Source organism: Melozone crissalis, unplaced genomic scaffold (genome assembly GCF_028551555.1).
Source record: "Melozone crissalis strain CALT ecotype California unplaced genomic scaffold, PUWL_Pcris_2 ptg000005l_1, whole genome shotgun sequence".
In the NCBI taxonomy this organism is placed as follows: domain Eukaryota; kingdom Metazoa; phylum Chordata; class Aves; order Passeriformes; family Passerellidae; genus Melozone; species Melozone crissalis.
In genome coordinates, this window is record NW_026535783.1 from 54,340,725 (window position 1) to 54,357,733 (window position 17,009).

Below are 17,009 nucleotides of genomic sequence, written 5' to 3' on the forward strand. Positions count from 1 at the left end.
TTTCACTACAAAAATCTCCCTTGTTCTTCCTTTTGTCTCAGAAGACCGCTCCCATTTCTCTTGTAGCTGACTGCTGGTTCATTTAGCCACTCCAGAAGAGGTACTTTGAGAGGCCCATGAAAGAAATGTTTCATTTCAGTACAAAGAACATTCAGGTCTTGGAAAGGTCCCCTCGTTCATTTGTGTACAAGTCCTAGACCATCCTAGGGCAGCCAGTTACCCATGCAGAGTCCACCCAGCAGCACAATAGGCAGACAACCAGGTGCAGACAGTCTGGCACATGGCACATGGAAGAGCAGAAGGCTCAGAGCAGTACAAATGCATGCCCTGCAAGTTTTGGAGACAGGGGAGATGGAAGATTCGCAGGAGTACTGTGGGGGACTAGTACAGACATCCGCACTGGGTGACTCAAATGAGTCAAGACTACAGGTCATGAACACTCATGATGTCCCAGGTCCCAGCTGATGCTATGAATTTAGGCTGTAATCTCTTCCTAATAATATAAACATAGGCTAAGCTTGAAGATTAGTAAATGAGTATGACCACATACTGTATTTATAGGGAATGCCCCAACTAAGGCAGGAATAATGCATCTGACTCCACGTTCTCAGAAGGCTAATTTAATACTTTACAATACTATGTTATATTAAAGAGACTATACTGAACTATACTAAAGAATATAGAGAAAATACTTACTGAATGCTAAAAAGGCAATAATGAAAAACTTGAGACTCTTTCCAGAGTTCCAACACAGCTTGGCACCAATTGGCCGAAGAGTCAAAACAATTCACCCCAGAATCGAATGAAACAATTGCCTGTGGGTAACCAAACTCCAAACACATTCCACCCAGGAGAAGCAAATGAGATAATTATTGTTTTTCTTTCCTCTGAGGCTTCTCAGCTTCCCAGGAGAAAAATCCTGGGCAAAGGGATTTTTTCAGAGAATGTGAATGCCACAGCCATGCATGCATAGAGAATGTAAAAAGCTAGTGCTCATCAAGAGCAGGATAAATGTACATGTAATGTAATTTAACATTTGGGTTTTAAATCCATTCCTCTTCCCTCTTGTTTGGAGTCTTTCTGTAATATTGTGGGTAGTGGGATTCTTTTGCAACTAGCAAAAACTTATATCAAGTTGTCATGGACAACATCATTTAAAAGTAATATCCTTCACTCATAAGAAAGTAGTTATGTTTATTGACATAAAACAGAAATCTAGCAAAGTTTGATAATAAATGTGAAAGGGGTTTAACAGGAGTAGACGGCAATGAGCACTTGATTACTTCACAGAGAACAGAGTCAGACAGAACTGTGAGGAAGACATTTTAATTGGGTCATGATAGTTTAAAAAGGCTCCCCTTGCATTCTAAAATGATTCTCAGAGCCCCTGCAAGTCTAATTGCTTCTGGATTCAGACTTAGTCCCAGACCTGGTCAACAGTTTGTATCTAAAGGATTGTATGTGCAGAATCAATCCTTTGTATCATTTAATTGAGATTTAAAATTTTCGGTGTATTAATTTCCAATTCACTTATCAAGTATCTGGTGAGACGAGTACTCTCTCATCCTTGAGGAGTAATCTTCAGAAGTTAAGATTACTGTCTTTACTCGAGAGATCCCATTGAATAGCCCATTGCTGTGCAGGAGAGCTCAACAGGCTGTGAGCTATCCTCTATTTAAAGGGAAAGATGTGACACTTAAAGACATAAATGCATGCTCTCTTCAAATATTAGCTTCAACCAATGTTGACTTGAGTTGAATCTTAACCAGCACTATGAGTAGGTGGATGAACTGTTAAAATCAGTCTTTCATATTATCTTGTCTTTCATGTTGTTATCTGTCTGCTCCAAATCGACCTTGAGTCAGATGCTGGTCAAGACACATCTAATATGACTGCTGATAGTGGTTATCACTTAATCAGGATTACAAGAAGTAAAGGTCAGGATGGAGGGGAAGTGGAGGAGAGGGAGGTGAGCACACTCCCACAGAAATAAATTAATTAACTTATTAAAATATAAAGTACTGCAGAAATTCAAAGAGAAGAGGTGCTCACCTTACAGCGGGGCTCTGTTGGTTTTGGGGAGCTTTAGGGAAGAGTTTAAGTGATAACAACAGTTTCCTATCATATTTTCTCTTATTTTCTCTGTATTTTTCAGCTCAGGGTTTTCCTTAGACAGGGATGGTGTCTTTGTTTCAAGAAAAACTCCATTCCCTGAACAGTTACTGGGGCTCCAGTGCCATCATCAGTTGCAGATGCAAATCTCTTCTGCAGCACAAAGGCATACAGGCAACCACACATTCACTCCAGTCATGCTGTTTAAGACAACAGCCATGTGGATCTATTCAGACACAACGACACTTTTAAAAATAAGGGCTTTTTTTTTATTGTTTAGTTTTCCCTTGACTTCTTGTTCTTGAGGATGCTAACAAGGCTTGGAGTTAAATAAATTTTTATTTTTCAGTATATGTAATGTCTAATTGATTTTAAAAGTAATATTTAGACCAGGTTACTTAGTGTCTTGAGTGAGCAGGACAAGCTCATGAAAAAGAGGGTGTTGCCTTGAAAGAATGAAAATAGCTTGACTAAAATGTGCAATAATTCCTATTTGATGACAGGAACCTCTACTTTCTGTTGAGTCAGAAGGTTGGTCTTAGGCTGAGAAGATAATTAATATAAGATAATGTTTTATTGTTGTTACATAATTTTTTTTTTTAGGTGCCTGTAGGAAGTAATGTTTCCAATGTCACCATTTCAAATTTAAATGCTATGTCTTCATACATTGTTCAGCTCAGATGCATAACCAAGGACGATCTCAACTGTGTTTGCATCTGGGGCAAGGAGATTTTGGTCCCTCACAGTAAGTGAAATATAGTTTCATCCTACTGGTTCTAAGTATGAATGTAAAGGCTTTTCCAAATTTTGTGTCATATGGAATAGGATATTCAGATACTCTTGAAAATATGAACATCAGAATTATTCATTTGAGTGCATGTCTCCATCTTTTTCCATGTTTACCAGAACTCATGAACAAGCCAAGAATATCATATAATGTAACCACACAAGTCTCTCCTGGAAGAAGAAGTGTTCTCTTGAAGTGGGAGGTAAGATTCACTTCCAGTCTGGGTACCTTCTGTTATGTATATGCTATTTACTTCTTGCATTGCAGGGAAAAACAGACTTTCTCATTGTATCGAGTCTACACTTGATAGGCAAAAGGCACTGGATATTGTATACTTGCTGCAGAATTCATTGCATCTGTATGCTGATGATTTACAAGCTAGAAACTAACAGGGAAAAATTATATCAATTTATATTCTTGAAAAATTACTAAAACTTCCCTTCTTTTCCAGGGAAAAAACCATGCTTTTATTTTAAGAGCTTCCATCTTCATCTGAAATTCCTCACAAGATACGTGTATCTGCCTTTTAAAATAGTAAATGTCTTCCTGTCTATCTTACTCCAAAAGTATCCAGTTATTTCATTAAGATAACCCAGCCTCACAGCTTCATGGTATCTACACACTATTAATTTTGTGCCAGAAATAACAGACAATCTTGATGTTAGAAATAATCCTTGAAGTATTCACAGGCTTTCTTGTATTAAGTTTCTGTCTATATTGCAGTAATTTCCATTTCTGTGCACACATTTTCCAATCTCTTATTAAGATCAATACAGTAAAATAATGAGTGAACCACCACCAAGAATTGCTACCAATGGATATTTAACACATTCCAAACTGGCAGCATAATTGCTAGCATTTGTCTTTAAAGATACTACATACTTAATCAAGCCCTAGAAGATGAGGATATCCAGAGGCATAAATCTAAATTAAACACCTCTCATTAACTTTCAAGTTCCTGAAAATGAGGGATATGTTCCACTGAAATGTAGAGAATGTTACAGCTGCTTCACAGCTGTTATTACTAATTGCATACACATAACTAGGATCTCAGTTAAGGAAAATTCTTAATCATGTACTTAACCCCTCTCAATTTAAGCATGCTCTTAATTTTAAGGAAATGCTTTGCTTTATTGATTCCTAATGACTTAATTAAAACAGTGTGATTTTATCCCCATCATTAAAGGCCACATTTTGTTTATAAAATTAAATTCCTCTTGATTTTCTGCACAGGACATAACAGTGTTTATAGAATAATAATGTTTTTCCTCTTGCTAGGTAGCACAAAGTGAGAATATCCTTGGATATTTTGTTAATGTGGAAAGAATACCCAACAGTTGCAGCCAACCACCAAATCACATCTCTCTCAAAGACAGAAAAATTCTTGTTAATGTCTCCATGGCTTACTACAGACTTAATATTTCTGCCTATAATGAAGCAGGAGAATCTCCACGAGCTATCTACATTGTCCCAGAATTCCCTGTAACAGGTATTTACCTTATTCACCATAGTGGTGGGGAAGTTTTATGACCAATCTCTAGGGATACGTTTTCACGGACTTTGGGATAGGTGAAACTGTTGTCTTGAATATATATTAAGCTAATATTTTTACATACTACGAGTCAGAATTGTTTCTTAAGATACTTCAGTAGAAGTTAACAGACTAGCAATTTAATACTCAATTTAGCACTTCTTTGTTGGTCAAGCTAGAGAAAATACCATGTGTTGGATCTACTTAGGAAAATTGTGGATTTTACTTGGAAAAATGTATTATGGATTGTCCTCACTATCAAGTAGGTGCCAGTGGTTTAAAAAAGTTCACAGAACTATGTGCAAGTCTAAGTTCTTTAGCTAAGTAACTATTCAGAGACCTGCTACTGTCCTTTATTTCAGTATTACTCAAACTGGCACATAGGAAAAGAATAGATAGGATATACATGTCACATTGGGATGTACATGTCACATTCTAATGAAGATGTAAGCTTTTATGAGGCCTTAATAGACAGTCTTTTCATTTAAAGAATAAAACTTACTGTATAATGTCTTCCTTATAATATAAACTAATTTCATGTGTTACAGTCTTGAGGTGTATTTATTCCAGTATAAGAACCTCTCTTACGAAGTAAGTTTTTTTAAATTCAGCTGTAGCATTCACAATAAAGAAGTGTGCAAGTACCCTTATTGATCTTCTGATAGCTGCAAATGATTGCTTATCCAGAATTTTCTAACACTCTCCTCATACTGTTCTCCTTTTCCTTGCAAAGAGGTAACAACTTGATTTTGCCCTTACATTTCAGTCCCTTAGCTCTCTTCTGATAAAATATATCCTACCAGTTCGAGCCGCCTTGTGACTGACAATTAGTTGTCTAGTGAACCTCTGAGCCTGTATTTCATGGCACTCTCCAGATGCCTCTTCTGTTTGCATGTTAGTGCAGCTTCTCTGTATCTATCACTAATTACTGAGAGGATACTTGCATTAAGTGCATTCTTAAGATAAATTCCTTCTCGGCATACACAACTTTTTGTCAGCTAGTACAGTAATTTTCTTTACAGAATGACAGAATCAACTATTTTGGAAAAGACCTCTGAAATCATTGAGTCCAACTTACAGCCTAACATTACCCTGTTGACTCTACTATGGCACTAAAGTGACACATCATCCACTCTTTCCTTAAACATCTTCAGGGACAGTGACTCTACCACGACCCTGCACAGCCCATTCCAGTGCCCAAACTCTCTTTCTGTGAAGAAATTCCTTCTAATGTTGAGCCTATACCTCCCCCGGCACAGCTTAAGACTATGTCTCTTGTCCCATGGCTCATTGCTTGGGAGAAGAGATTGACCCTGCTGGATCCTCCTTTCAGACAGTTGTAGCGAGTCATAAGGTCGCCCCTGAGCCTCCTTTTCTCCAGGATAAACAATCCCAGCCATCTCTCAGACAGCCCTAGCTCTGTCAGACAACCACAGCTCCCTCACAATTAATGAAATTTGCCTTTCTTGTATTTGTTTCCAGACAGGAGACAGAATGGAGAATGTTTATGTCTCTCACAAGGTCCACTTCTTACCTCAAAATGGCAGGTTGCCCTTTTCCCTCCTTAGTGTCAGTCAGAAGGTCATTCCTAGTTTTGTAGCCTGTCTTTAAAAATGTCAAAATCTTCAAGATCCTTTCAGAAAATTCAAAACATATGAAATATGAAATCATTTAGCTATGATCTATCATTAGCCCCTTCTCCTCCACCCCTGCTCAGGCAAGCACTATCTCAGAGTTACTCTATGTGTAGCAGCTGCTAGTGGCTCACAGGAGGTTATTTAGCAGCACCTGACATCTTTCTCCTGAGCCTTGGAACAACCACCTAATTTCAAGCAATCAGAAATCAGGAAAACTCTCGTATAGCAATCCACACTGTAATTCCCAGCTACCACTGTAAAGCAGTAAATGCTAAGTTTCTTCTATTGAAATACTATTGTAAACCTTACTGTGGTAAGTGAGTCATTTGCTATGTTGCTATATTTGCTTAATGAATAATCTTTAAAAAACAGAGCAAAAGGGAGAAAGAAAAAACAATAGGGGAGAAAAGTGCTTTCCTGTTTATTGACCTTTAATTGTGTATTTGTTCACAGACTTGCCTGGTCAAATCCATGTCAAAAGCCAGGGAACAAATGCAGTTGTCACATGGACTCCAGAATACAAACCAAAATGTTTTGTGGTTGACTGGGGCACTAGTAAAGAGAATATGCACATGAAAATAATAACTACGGCTACTGGAAATTTCACATTAGGTAACAGCAACCACCACATCTCCTATGGAAGCACCCTTTCATTTCTTGGTTATTTTTGGTTGGGCAGAGTAAGATTTTTGTTCTGTTTTTAAGGGCAAACTGAAGATTCATCCAGATAAGTACTGCTCTTAATACTTGTCCAGTACTAAGTCATCAGTTAATGCCTAGCAACATTAAGGCAAATAAAAAGAAGTATTAATTAGTGTTCTTCTGGATACTGTTGGGCAAGAAATGCAGCTAAGCTACTGGTACAATGTCTCTCCTTGCCCACATTCCAGACAGACCTATATATTACTGGCTTTAAAAAAAACTTTCATCTTGTACCTAGGTAAGCTTATCTTTCAATATAAACTGCTCTGTTACAGACTCCCTAAGGTTAATTTCTGGTTTTATACCAGTGTCTATACTTGTCAAAGCCTAAATTTTCAACTCCAGTATTCTGCTTACCGTGCTACACATGATGGGCTTCAGTCAGGGATTTCTATATGGAACAAACATTGAAAATGTTGATTGAAATCACGTAGGTAACTCTTGCAAAGGCCATTCAGCACTGTTTTTTATGTGCAATGGAGAACATTTAGCTTCAGAGTTCTACAAAGTCTTCTAGAGAGCACTGTTTACCTTTGTCCTTCTGCAATATCAGTAGTGCCACATTACATCTAGGTTTTTTCCTTGGGTTTATGTATTCTAGCTGAGTGGGAAATACCTATCCCTGAAATAAGATAACTACAGCCATTTTAGTTCCTAATTTCTCCTTCAGCAGCTAAAGTCTCCTGTAGGGAGACTATAAACACAGCTGTGATCTTCTAAAAGAAAACCCAAGTTTTGTCTGTTCTGGCTTTGAAATAGTTTACATAAAGCATCTAGAGGCACTGAAGAAGGATGTACATATTTTGTACTCAGTGGAAAGCGCTATACTCTTATGCTATGCTATGAGTCTCAGAAAGAAAGAAATATACAGAAAATCTATGAAGCTGTTGATTTTCCTCTTATTCTTTATAATTTATAACTTTTCAGTAGACCTTGACATATCTTTATTTGTTTTCCAGACAATTTTCAGCCATATAAGTTGTACAAAATAATGGTACATACATCTGATGCGTGTCAGTGTGAAAGTTTCATAAAACATGAAAAGACTTTTGGAGTGACCCACTTTTACTTCATTGAAGGAGGTATTCTTCCCCTTTGTGTAACCCCACCCCTCTATATTTCTTCTTGTTTCCTGTTTGTAGCAGTAAAAAAAGACTACACAAGATTTCTTTTCCAGATGACTGAACAGCTTTCTCCAGGTAGCATTGCCTTTACTCTTAGAGGTCATGTCCTGGCAGTGAGCTACCTGAATGCTGTTCCTTACTGACACTTCCACAGAAATATTTTTATTATATGTGACATTACCAAAAATAACAGAAAGATGGTCTGAGACCCATGTGGCTCAAATACAATTTCAATCAGATTTTCCAATCCCAATTTCATAGTGTCTCATATTGCAAGTTGAAATGAAAGTTGTTGCTATTGGAGTAAAATATTCATAATGAGAGAGTCACAATTTCTGCCTACTTTGGTATTGTTTAAGGTGAGAGGTTTTTACTATCTGGCACTTTGCCTTTCTTTTGCACCCTTTACATTGCATTTATAGCATCTAGAATTTGACAAGAACTCTCTTGGAAACAGCTGGGATTCAGTCTTGTATGTCCATTGCACAGGTATTTATGCAGAACTCAAATATCTGTTTTTTTCAAGTTCCTAGGACTGGTCCCGCTAATGTGACAATTCTGAATATCACAAAGCATTCTGCACTTGTGAAGTGGACTGCAATACCTGCAGAAGACCGTCTGGGCTTTCTCCAGGGATACAGGATCAGTTACACAGATTCATCAAGGAAAAAGTCTCCAGGTAAGTCACCACTGCCAGAACAAAGCAGCAGTTCAGGGTCATGAAAGAAGAGCTTCATTCAGACCATGTATTCTACTGAGTTATTTATGATTTCTGCGCAAATTGAGTGCTCTGCTCTCAAAGGTCAGCTCCTGGTTAGACTCTTAATGCTCTAGATGCTCCCATGAACACTTAGAATTTTCTAATTTTTATCTCAAATTAAATATTGCTATTTCCATAAAAATTACATTTCTGAGACTACAGCAGAATTCTCTAGGAGCACTTAAAGGAAGACACACATTTTCACTATTACGATTTCAGTCACAAACGAATATTATGTTATGTAAGCAAATGACTTATGTTTCATAGCACCTCATCCAAGCTGGATTCAGAGCCTTTCTATAAGATGTAAGACATTCCATATTTCATTTTTCAACTCAATTAGCAGTTTGCATTTCTTATGTTTCTAAATACACCATTATAAATTTAATTTTGGAAACATTTTATTAAGTTGGTAGTTTTTATTACTAAGTTTGGATAACCTTAGAGATCTTTTCCAACCTTAACAAACTACAAATGACGAAACTTCTACAAATAGGAGTAAATTAATAGCTGGGAATTCAGACCACTTGAGTTTTCAATTTTAAAAAATCCCCATATTCTTTTGATAAACATTTTCTTTCTGGTCTAGAGTGGAAAGTCGCTTTGCCATAAGTAATTATACATTAACTTTGTACGTACGGGCTTTCAAATAAAATTGAAGACATTCTAGGGAAGACAAATATCAAGTAAGACCTGACAAAGGGAGATAATAAAAGTTCTATAGTGCATGTTGACCTATGCCTTTAGAGAATCATAAAAGGTCTTCTGGAGATTCTATTCCACTTCAAATACCTATCTGAAATCACAAGAGCAGGCAGAATGGGAACATCCAGGGCTGAACTTAATTTTTTTTTTCTCGATCTTAACCAGTTAAGACAGCAGTGACATGGCATCCAAGAGCCATTTTTTCCAGGCAGGAAGTATAATTTTACTGGAGAATTTGGGGGAAGGAAGTCCATAGGCTGCACCATCACATCCCCTTCTGTGAAGATTTTAAATCCACAGTGGCAAACTTGAGGAGTAATTTCTGTCCCAAAGGCATCCTTACAACATGGCAGTTTGTACATTATTCTGGCCAAGGGAAAAGTCACTGCACTATCAGAAAAGGCAGGTTTATCTGAAAGCTCCACAAAGCAGGTAAAGCGGAAAGCACAGCCCTGTTTCTGTACTGAATGATGAGTAAGAGCACTGGCATAAATCAAGCTAAACCACTACTAACAACTGGAGTGAGAGTAAAGTATGTGAAGAGGGCTAGTCCTAATGTTAACTCTTACATTCAGCATAAGAACAACTGTTCACCATGTTAGATGTATTTTCCTCTCATGAAGTATAAGCAGCCTTCTGTGTTCATCACCTGCGATGGTTTGACCCTGGCTGGATGCCAGAGCCACTGGAACCCAGAGCCACTCTGGCTCTGCAGGTGGACAGGGGAGAGAAAATGTAACAAAACATTCACGGGTTGAGATAATGACTAGGAGAGATCACACATTACCACATGAGCAAAACAAACTTGACTTGGGGAAATCGATGGAATTTATTGCTGACGTAATTCAGAGTAGGATAATGATAAGTAAAACAAATCTTTAAAACACCTTTCTCCACCACTCCCTCCTTCCCACCTCCAGCTCTTCCCCACCAGGGAGACACAGAGAGAGTTACAGTCAGTTCATCACAGATTGTTTCTGCCATTGCTCAGGGAGAAGAGTCCTTCTCCTGCTCTGGCATGGATTGCCTCCCATGGGAGACAGCTCTCCCATGAACTTCTCCAGCATGAGTACAGCCCATGGGTTACCATTCTTCACTAACTGCTCCAGCATCCACGCTACTTGCTTCCTACAGGATTAAGTCCTTCAGGCACAGCCTGCTCCAGTGTGGGTCCCCCACAGGGTCACGAGTCCTACCAGGACCTGCTCCAGCATGGGCTCCTCTCTCCATGGGTCTGGAGGTCCCTGTCAGGACCCTGCTCCAGCCCAGGCCTCCCACAGGGTCACAGCCTTGTCTCAGACATCCACCTGCTCTGGCCTGGGTCCCCTCCAGGGGCTGCACATGGATCTCTGCATCCCCTGGGGCCTCCATGGCTGCAGGGCCACAGCTGCCTCACCACGGTCCCACCACGGCTGCAGGGGAACCTCAGCTCCGGTGCCTGGAGCACCTCCTGCCCCTCCTTCACCAGCCTTGGTGTCTGCAGGGCTGCTCCTCTCACATACTGTCACTCTGCTCTTCTCTGGCTGCAATTACATTTGCAGAGTAACTTTTGTTTGCTTCTTAGATCTGTTATCACAGAGCCATTTCTAATGGGCTCAGCCCTGGCCAGGGGCACCTCCATCCTGGGCCAGCTGGGATTGGCTCTGCTGGACATGGGAAGCTTCTGGCAGCTTCTCACAGAACCCACTCCTGCAGCACCCCTGCCACCAAAACTTGGCCATACAAACCCAATACAGCCTTGGAGTGTCAAAAGCTCATGCTTTTAACCGCTGGATTTAAAATGTACATAAATATTTTGGGGAACTCTTGTATCCATCCAAAGAGCATCTGTACAGTCTGGTTTGCTCCAGATGAGGATCAGGGCACTGAAATTTTGCTGTTTGCCCAGTCAGCTGCACTGATACCTGCTCAGCCATGAGAGCTCATCTAATCATCTCCTCCTAAAACCTTTTGTGTTTCAGCTGTTACTCTCAACACTTCTATCACAAGTTACCATCTTACCGGACTGAAGGAAAAGACCACCTATCGTGTGCAGATTTCAGGATTCACTAGTGCTGGAGAAGGACCTCAGACTCTTTCACAGCCTTTCAGCACTCCAAAATATGGTACTGTGGAACCCCTGTGCATCTTCATTATCCAGCATGAATCTTTGCTTTCTGTCCTCTCAATAATAAACCTCACAAGGTTTATTAGTCAATCCTCAGTTACTGAGAACAAGCACAAAAAATTGGTCCTCTGCAAAATGTAAACTTTGTATCACAGAACAAAGTATTTAATTATCTGTATATTACCTGTATTTTATTACCTAATATACAGGGAACTTAGCTAGGGTTCTTAATCTCTGAAACTTTTTCTGACCTTTTTGTCCTAGCTATGTGCACACATATTTATTTATTGACAATTACTCTTTAGATTTCATCAGATGAAATTTCTGCCTGTGACTAGTAATGTTCAATCATCTGCTTTGGCAAAATCCTGAGCAGTCATGTAAAATTGGCTTCCTGAGCCATTAACTGCAAAAATAAAAGATTAAGTACCTTTCAATTGCTCCTAGTGTGGGTGAACACTAACTAAAATATCTTTTTCTTTCTGATAATTTAAGTACATTCTAAGTAACAAGTCCTTTAGGTCACTGACAAAAGTTTACTTTTCTCAGAAGTGCCTGGATAGGCTAAGACCAATACAGTGACATTTAAAAAGTCTAAAAATCTTCAAATCATTTAAGGTTGGCTAAACTTAGTCTTTCAAACATTTTTAACACCTCCTCAGTTAAACTAAAACTAATGCTGCAACAGACTTTTTTTGTTTGACCACAGCTTCCCTTAATGGAGATTTCTAAATAGAAAAATAAAAGAACATGCTAAGATGGTATCAGGAACCTGTGATATTCAGAAATAGAAGTATGCAAATGGTTTCTCCCCAGAGTAGCTTTTTTGTGTTAAGTGAAAGAGATATAAAACCATACAAATAAATAGTCAAAAATGTAAAGAGATAAAAAGAAAGAAATTTAAAATCTTCCTTGAAATCAACAGGATTTGCACCCTCCTCCCCCCCACTGAAAACTTCCTCCTGTCAATACAAAATATTAAAGCCTCTCCCTAGAGCTTTCTTCAAGACTCTATTTCATTCATCCTACCAAGTATGTATTTGAAAAGTATTCAATTTTTCAGTGAAGTAACAAAAATGCAGAGTGAAATTAACAAAACATTTTTAAAAATCAAGTAATTACACTGAATTTAAATATTACATTTACTATTTTTGCTCTTCCCAAACATTTCACAGGTTTAATCCATTAGAAGTATCTCAGGTTTCTTTGCTATAAAGAACAAATTTCAGCAACAGAGCAATTTGCAGCTTTCCAAATTAGTTTTGAACATTAGGTAGCTGTTTGGTAAAAAAAAAAAAATGGACTATTGTTGGGGGATGGGTAGGAAAAGAAAAAGCAAGTGGCTTTTTTTTTTTTGCAAATATGGTTTGTCAATATCAGTAACACAATCATGAACTGGCCACACTATACAAGCACTATTTTTAAACTTTTGCTGTCTCCTATAATGAAGGAGACATCAAAAATCTATAACAAAGACATCTACACTGACTCCCTCTTAACATCACAGTCAGCTTTGGTTCTTGTGTTAGCCTGAGCATTTTATCAACATTCATTAACCTCTCAAACACTTTCTCCTCTGTAGGTAGGTGGGATCTTGATAGAAAATATTTCAAGCAAGTATTAAGAGGCAATATGAGACATAGGTTTGCTTCAAGGCTTGACAAATGACTGATTACAGATAAAGTGGTCTTAATGATCTTAAAAGTTAAAGCATGGACACTATCTAAATACACAAGCTGTGTTATTGCTATCAGGACCAGGCATGACCTCTCAAAACAACCCTAAAATGAAATAAAGCCCAATCAAATAAAAAACCCACAAACAAACAAACAAGCAAAATCCCCAGAAAACAAAAACGAAAACCAAACAACCAAAAAAACCCCCAAACACTACCAGTAAATCCTGAAATCGATAAAAAGCTACTTTCATCTAAATAGTTTCTTATAATGTCCGATGTGCATGAGGGTCCTGACCTGTTAAACAAGTTAGAGCTCACATAACAGCATGGGGAGGAAATAAACCACTTGGCAGGTTGGAGAAATGGACAAAGAATCATCTGAAATTCAGCAAGGGCAAGTGCAGGGTCCTGCAGCTGGGGAGGAACAACCCCAGGCACCAGCACAGGCTGGGGCTGCCCTGCTGGGGAGCAGCTCTGTGGAGAAGGACCTGGGGGTCCTGGTGGACAAGAAGCTCTTCATGAGCCAGCAGTGTGTCCTGGTGGCCAAGAAGGCCAATGGTATCCTGGGGGCATTGGGAAGAGCATTGCCAGCAGGTGGAGGGAGGTGATCCTGCCCCTCTACTCAGCCCTGCTGAGGCCTCACCTGGAGTGCTGTGTCCAGTTCTGGGCTCCTCAGGACAACAGAGACATGGAGCTCCTGGAGTGGGTCCAGTGGAGAGCTGCAAAGGTGTTTAGGGAGCTGGAGCACCTTACTAGCGAGGAAATCAGGGAGAGCTGGGCCTTTTTACCATGGAGAAGAGGCAACAGAGAGGGGACCTCAACAATATATACAAATACCCTAAGGGCAAGTGTCAGGAAAATGGGGCCAGACCCTTTTCTGGGGTGCCCAATGACACAAAAAGAGGCAATGAGCATAAACTGAGACACAGGAATTTCCACCTGAACATGATGAACTTCTTTACTGTGAGGGTGATATTGACCAGAGAGGCTGCGGAGTCTTCTTCCATACAGATACTCAAAACCTGCCTGGATGCAATCCTGTCTCACCTGCTTTAGGTGAACCTGCTAGTAGGGGATTAGAATAGATGAGCTTCAGAGATCCCTTCCAATCCCAACCATTCTGTGATTCTATGATACCTATATAGCTTAAAAATACAAACCTGAAAAGCCCACACTCCCCTGAGAACACCAGCTTTAGTTTTAACTAAATTTTACCTAAATTCCAGAACAATGTGTAAAGTTGGCTTTGACTTCTGTTTGAAATATTTCTCTCATGAAGTTAATAAGGTCTTTCTGTACTTAACGCCATAAATCTGATTCAAGCTTTCTGTTTCCCATCAGATAAAGGAGAACTTGAAGGTTTTGTGATTGGTCTTTGTTTCAGCATGGTACTCATTCTGGTTTTTGCACCTCTCACTTGTTCTCTGGTGATTAAAAGGTAAGAACAGAATATTGGCTGGAGTTGCTAGCAGCACTCTTGTTTTGCTTAGCTCTGAGTTTCATGACACCAGGTCTTTCTTGTCATTAAAGGCAACACAACTCAAAAAACGCACAACACCAAAAGCACCACAGTAATCTCACAGTGAGAGCAATTACAAGCCACTATAAGCTAATTTAAATGGTAAAACAAATTTGTAAAAAATCTGTACTCTTTAGATTTTGGTTCCTTTATCTGACTACCTCCTGTCACAAACACTCTTAGAAAGAGACAGGACCATTTCTCACACTGGGACATATGCTACATATATATAGATAAAGCATGCATTTGATAAATTTTATCTAAGATGTTTCTTGTAAACACATTTGGATATTAAATTTATAAAGTATGCATATAAGCACATAATGACAAGGAGCAATAAATGAGTAGGAACAAGAGAGAATAATAAGGGTGACTGTAAGTTCTGGCAATGGTCCTCTTATTTTATGAAAAATTGGTTTCTTCAATAATAAAGTATTCACCCCCACATAATAATCTGAAGTACAATATCAGGTGCATACACTATGACTAGAAAGTTTGCATAGTAATGGGTTCCAATAATAATTTTCTGACAAACCTATTTGCATACAACCACTCATGTTACTATTTGGTGTCCTAGAACACTACCTTCCCTTTTACTCTTCTTCACAAAGCACCAGCCTCAGAAGCTGAAAGCACAACTGCTGAAGGACAGTTGGCACAACCTGTGGCTTGAGAGCCACACAGCATGACATAGCCTGCTTTAGCTTTTAACACTTGTCCTTGCCACTGGGAAACAGACTCTGCCTTTTCAGATTGTATTCTAAGTTGCACTGTGTCTGATACAACAGTTTTGGCAAGAGCTTCTGAGATTTACCTAGTTTTGACCTAGAGTAAACTTCATTGTGTTCAGTATAAGACTACACCTCTTTGTCTGGGCTCAATAGGAAAGAAGAAAGGGGAAAAAAGTAAAACAAAACACGAAACAACCAGGCAGCACCCAGAAGCCCAGTGTAGCACTACAAAAGAGTGCTTAAATTTGTACATTTGTAGTAATATTGAACATTTGAACTGAGATAAAGGGTCCCAGTGATACCCTCGTCTCAATTGCCTTCTTGATTTTTAAGAAAGGTGTCACCAGCCAGCCAAACACCCATCTTCACAGGATCAGCAGGAGATTCAGTAACTTTACAGCCACAGTTTTCACCTGCAACCACAGCCTAAGCAGAGGCAAAGTACCCTAAAGCTAATGAAGTCTAGCTTTACTTTCAAAACTGGAAAATACTGAAACCAACACTAAGGCAGTGTGTTGGACTACTTAAAGTCTCAGCCTCTCTCACAGCTTTGTTGAGGCTTTTATTATGGAGGTGAGATACTGTATGTGATAGCTCCCAGAAAGAGCCAAACTCAAAACAATCAGGAAAGAGCAGGAGTTGTGTTGTCTCCTTAGAACTTCTTCCAGACTACCGGTGCCATTGCACAGGGGCTGAATGCAGAAGCATCTTGCTCTTTGTTTTCAGGGGAAAGGAAACTTTTAAATCAAAGCCCAGGAGCAAATACTTACTAAAACAAGCTTTGTTTTTTATATCCCAAAGACCTCAAGGAAGATGGAGGATTTGTGGAAATGATAACAAATTAGATGTATAGAAATATTAGATGTATAGATTAAAAGTACAGAAAGAGACAACATTGCCAGTACTTTCACAGCTCCTTTGTCATTAAATAAGGATGTTAATCATCATTAACTCAGTATTTCAGTATAGACAACCAAGTTTGTTCTTCAGCTTTTAATTAGCATTATGCTTAAATGTCTCTGTAGAACACCTGTTTTATGGTTACAAAAATGTCAATATGTTATGTATGAACAATAATTAATTTAGATGCATAGGAAATGTCAGTCATCTAACCTGATGTTAAATGTAAAGTACTTCTTTACAGGCTGAAAATATCATATTGGCACAGAGTACCCACCCCAGGAAACAGCACTGCAGTCCAGGATATGGTGAGTACTCTTCTGACAGCATGAAAAAAATACACAGGGGAGATCTTTGATTAAGCTATAGTGCTAGTTATCTGTCCTTTGACACTTTACTCAAGAGAATGTCTAATATCAACTGCTTGGAAGCCAGAGTAATATTCAAAACATAGGATGGGGATAGTTTCTATTTAGGCATAGGCTGTATACACTTTAAAATTTAATAAAGCTCTCAGACTGTTTTTGAGTACATTGTAAAGCATTTTTAAAGACATGATCCTTAAAAGAACAAATCAAAGCTGAATGGAGGTAGATGGAGTCCAAAGAGAGAAATTCAGAGGTTTTTTGTCCATCTGGACCAAATTTCGTGGGACAAGCCAATTAAACCTGAAGCATCTTCATTATTTTCCTTACCATAAAATGAAGTGCCATCAA

The 17,009-nt window shown here is 38.9% G+C and overlaps 1 protein-coding gene across 1 annotated transcript in view; it reads left to right on the forward strand.

Moving 5' to 3' along the window:
- The window catches only part of LOC128945661 (interleukin-31 receptor subunit alpha-like), a 31,044-nt gene that overhangs the window by 9,943 nt on the left and 4,092 nt on the right, over positions 1 to 17,009 (forward strand). Inside the window, exons 6-14 of the mRNA XM_054289450.1 lie at positions 2,716 to 2,857; positions 3,019 to 3,101; positions 4,178 to 4,388; positions 6,521 to 6,679; positions 7,729 to 7,851; positions 8,420 to 8,572; positions 11,320 to 11,463; positions 14,485 to 14,581; positions 16,538 to 16,601. Of these exons, the coding sequence (XP_054145425.1) occupies positions 2,716 to 2,857; positions 3,019 to 3,101; positions 4,178 to 4,388; positions 6,521 to 6,679; positions 7,729 to 7,851; positions 8,420 to 8,572; positions 11,320 to 11,463; positions 14,485 to 14,581; positions 16,538 to 16,601 (1,176 nt within the window). The remainder of the gene's footprint in view (positions 1 to 2,715; positions 2,858 to 3,018; positions 3,102 to 4,177; positions 4,389 to 6,520; positions 6,680 to 7,728; positions 7,852 to 8,419; positions 8,573 to 11,319; positions 11,464 to 14,484; positions 14,582 to 16,537; positions 16,602 to 17,009) is intronic.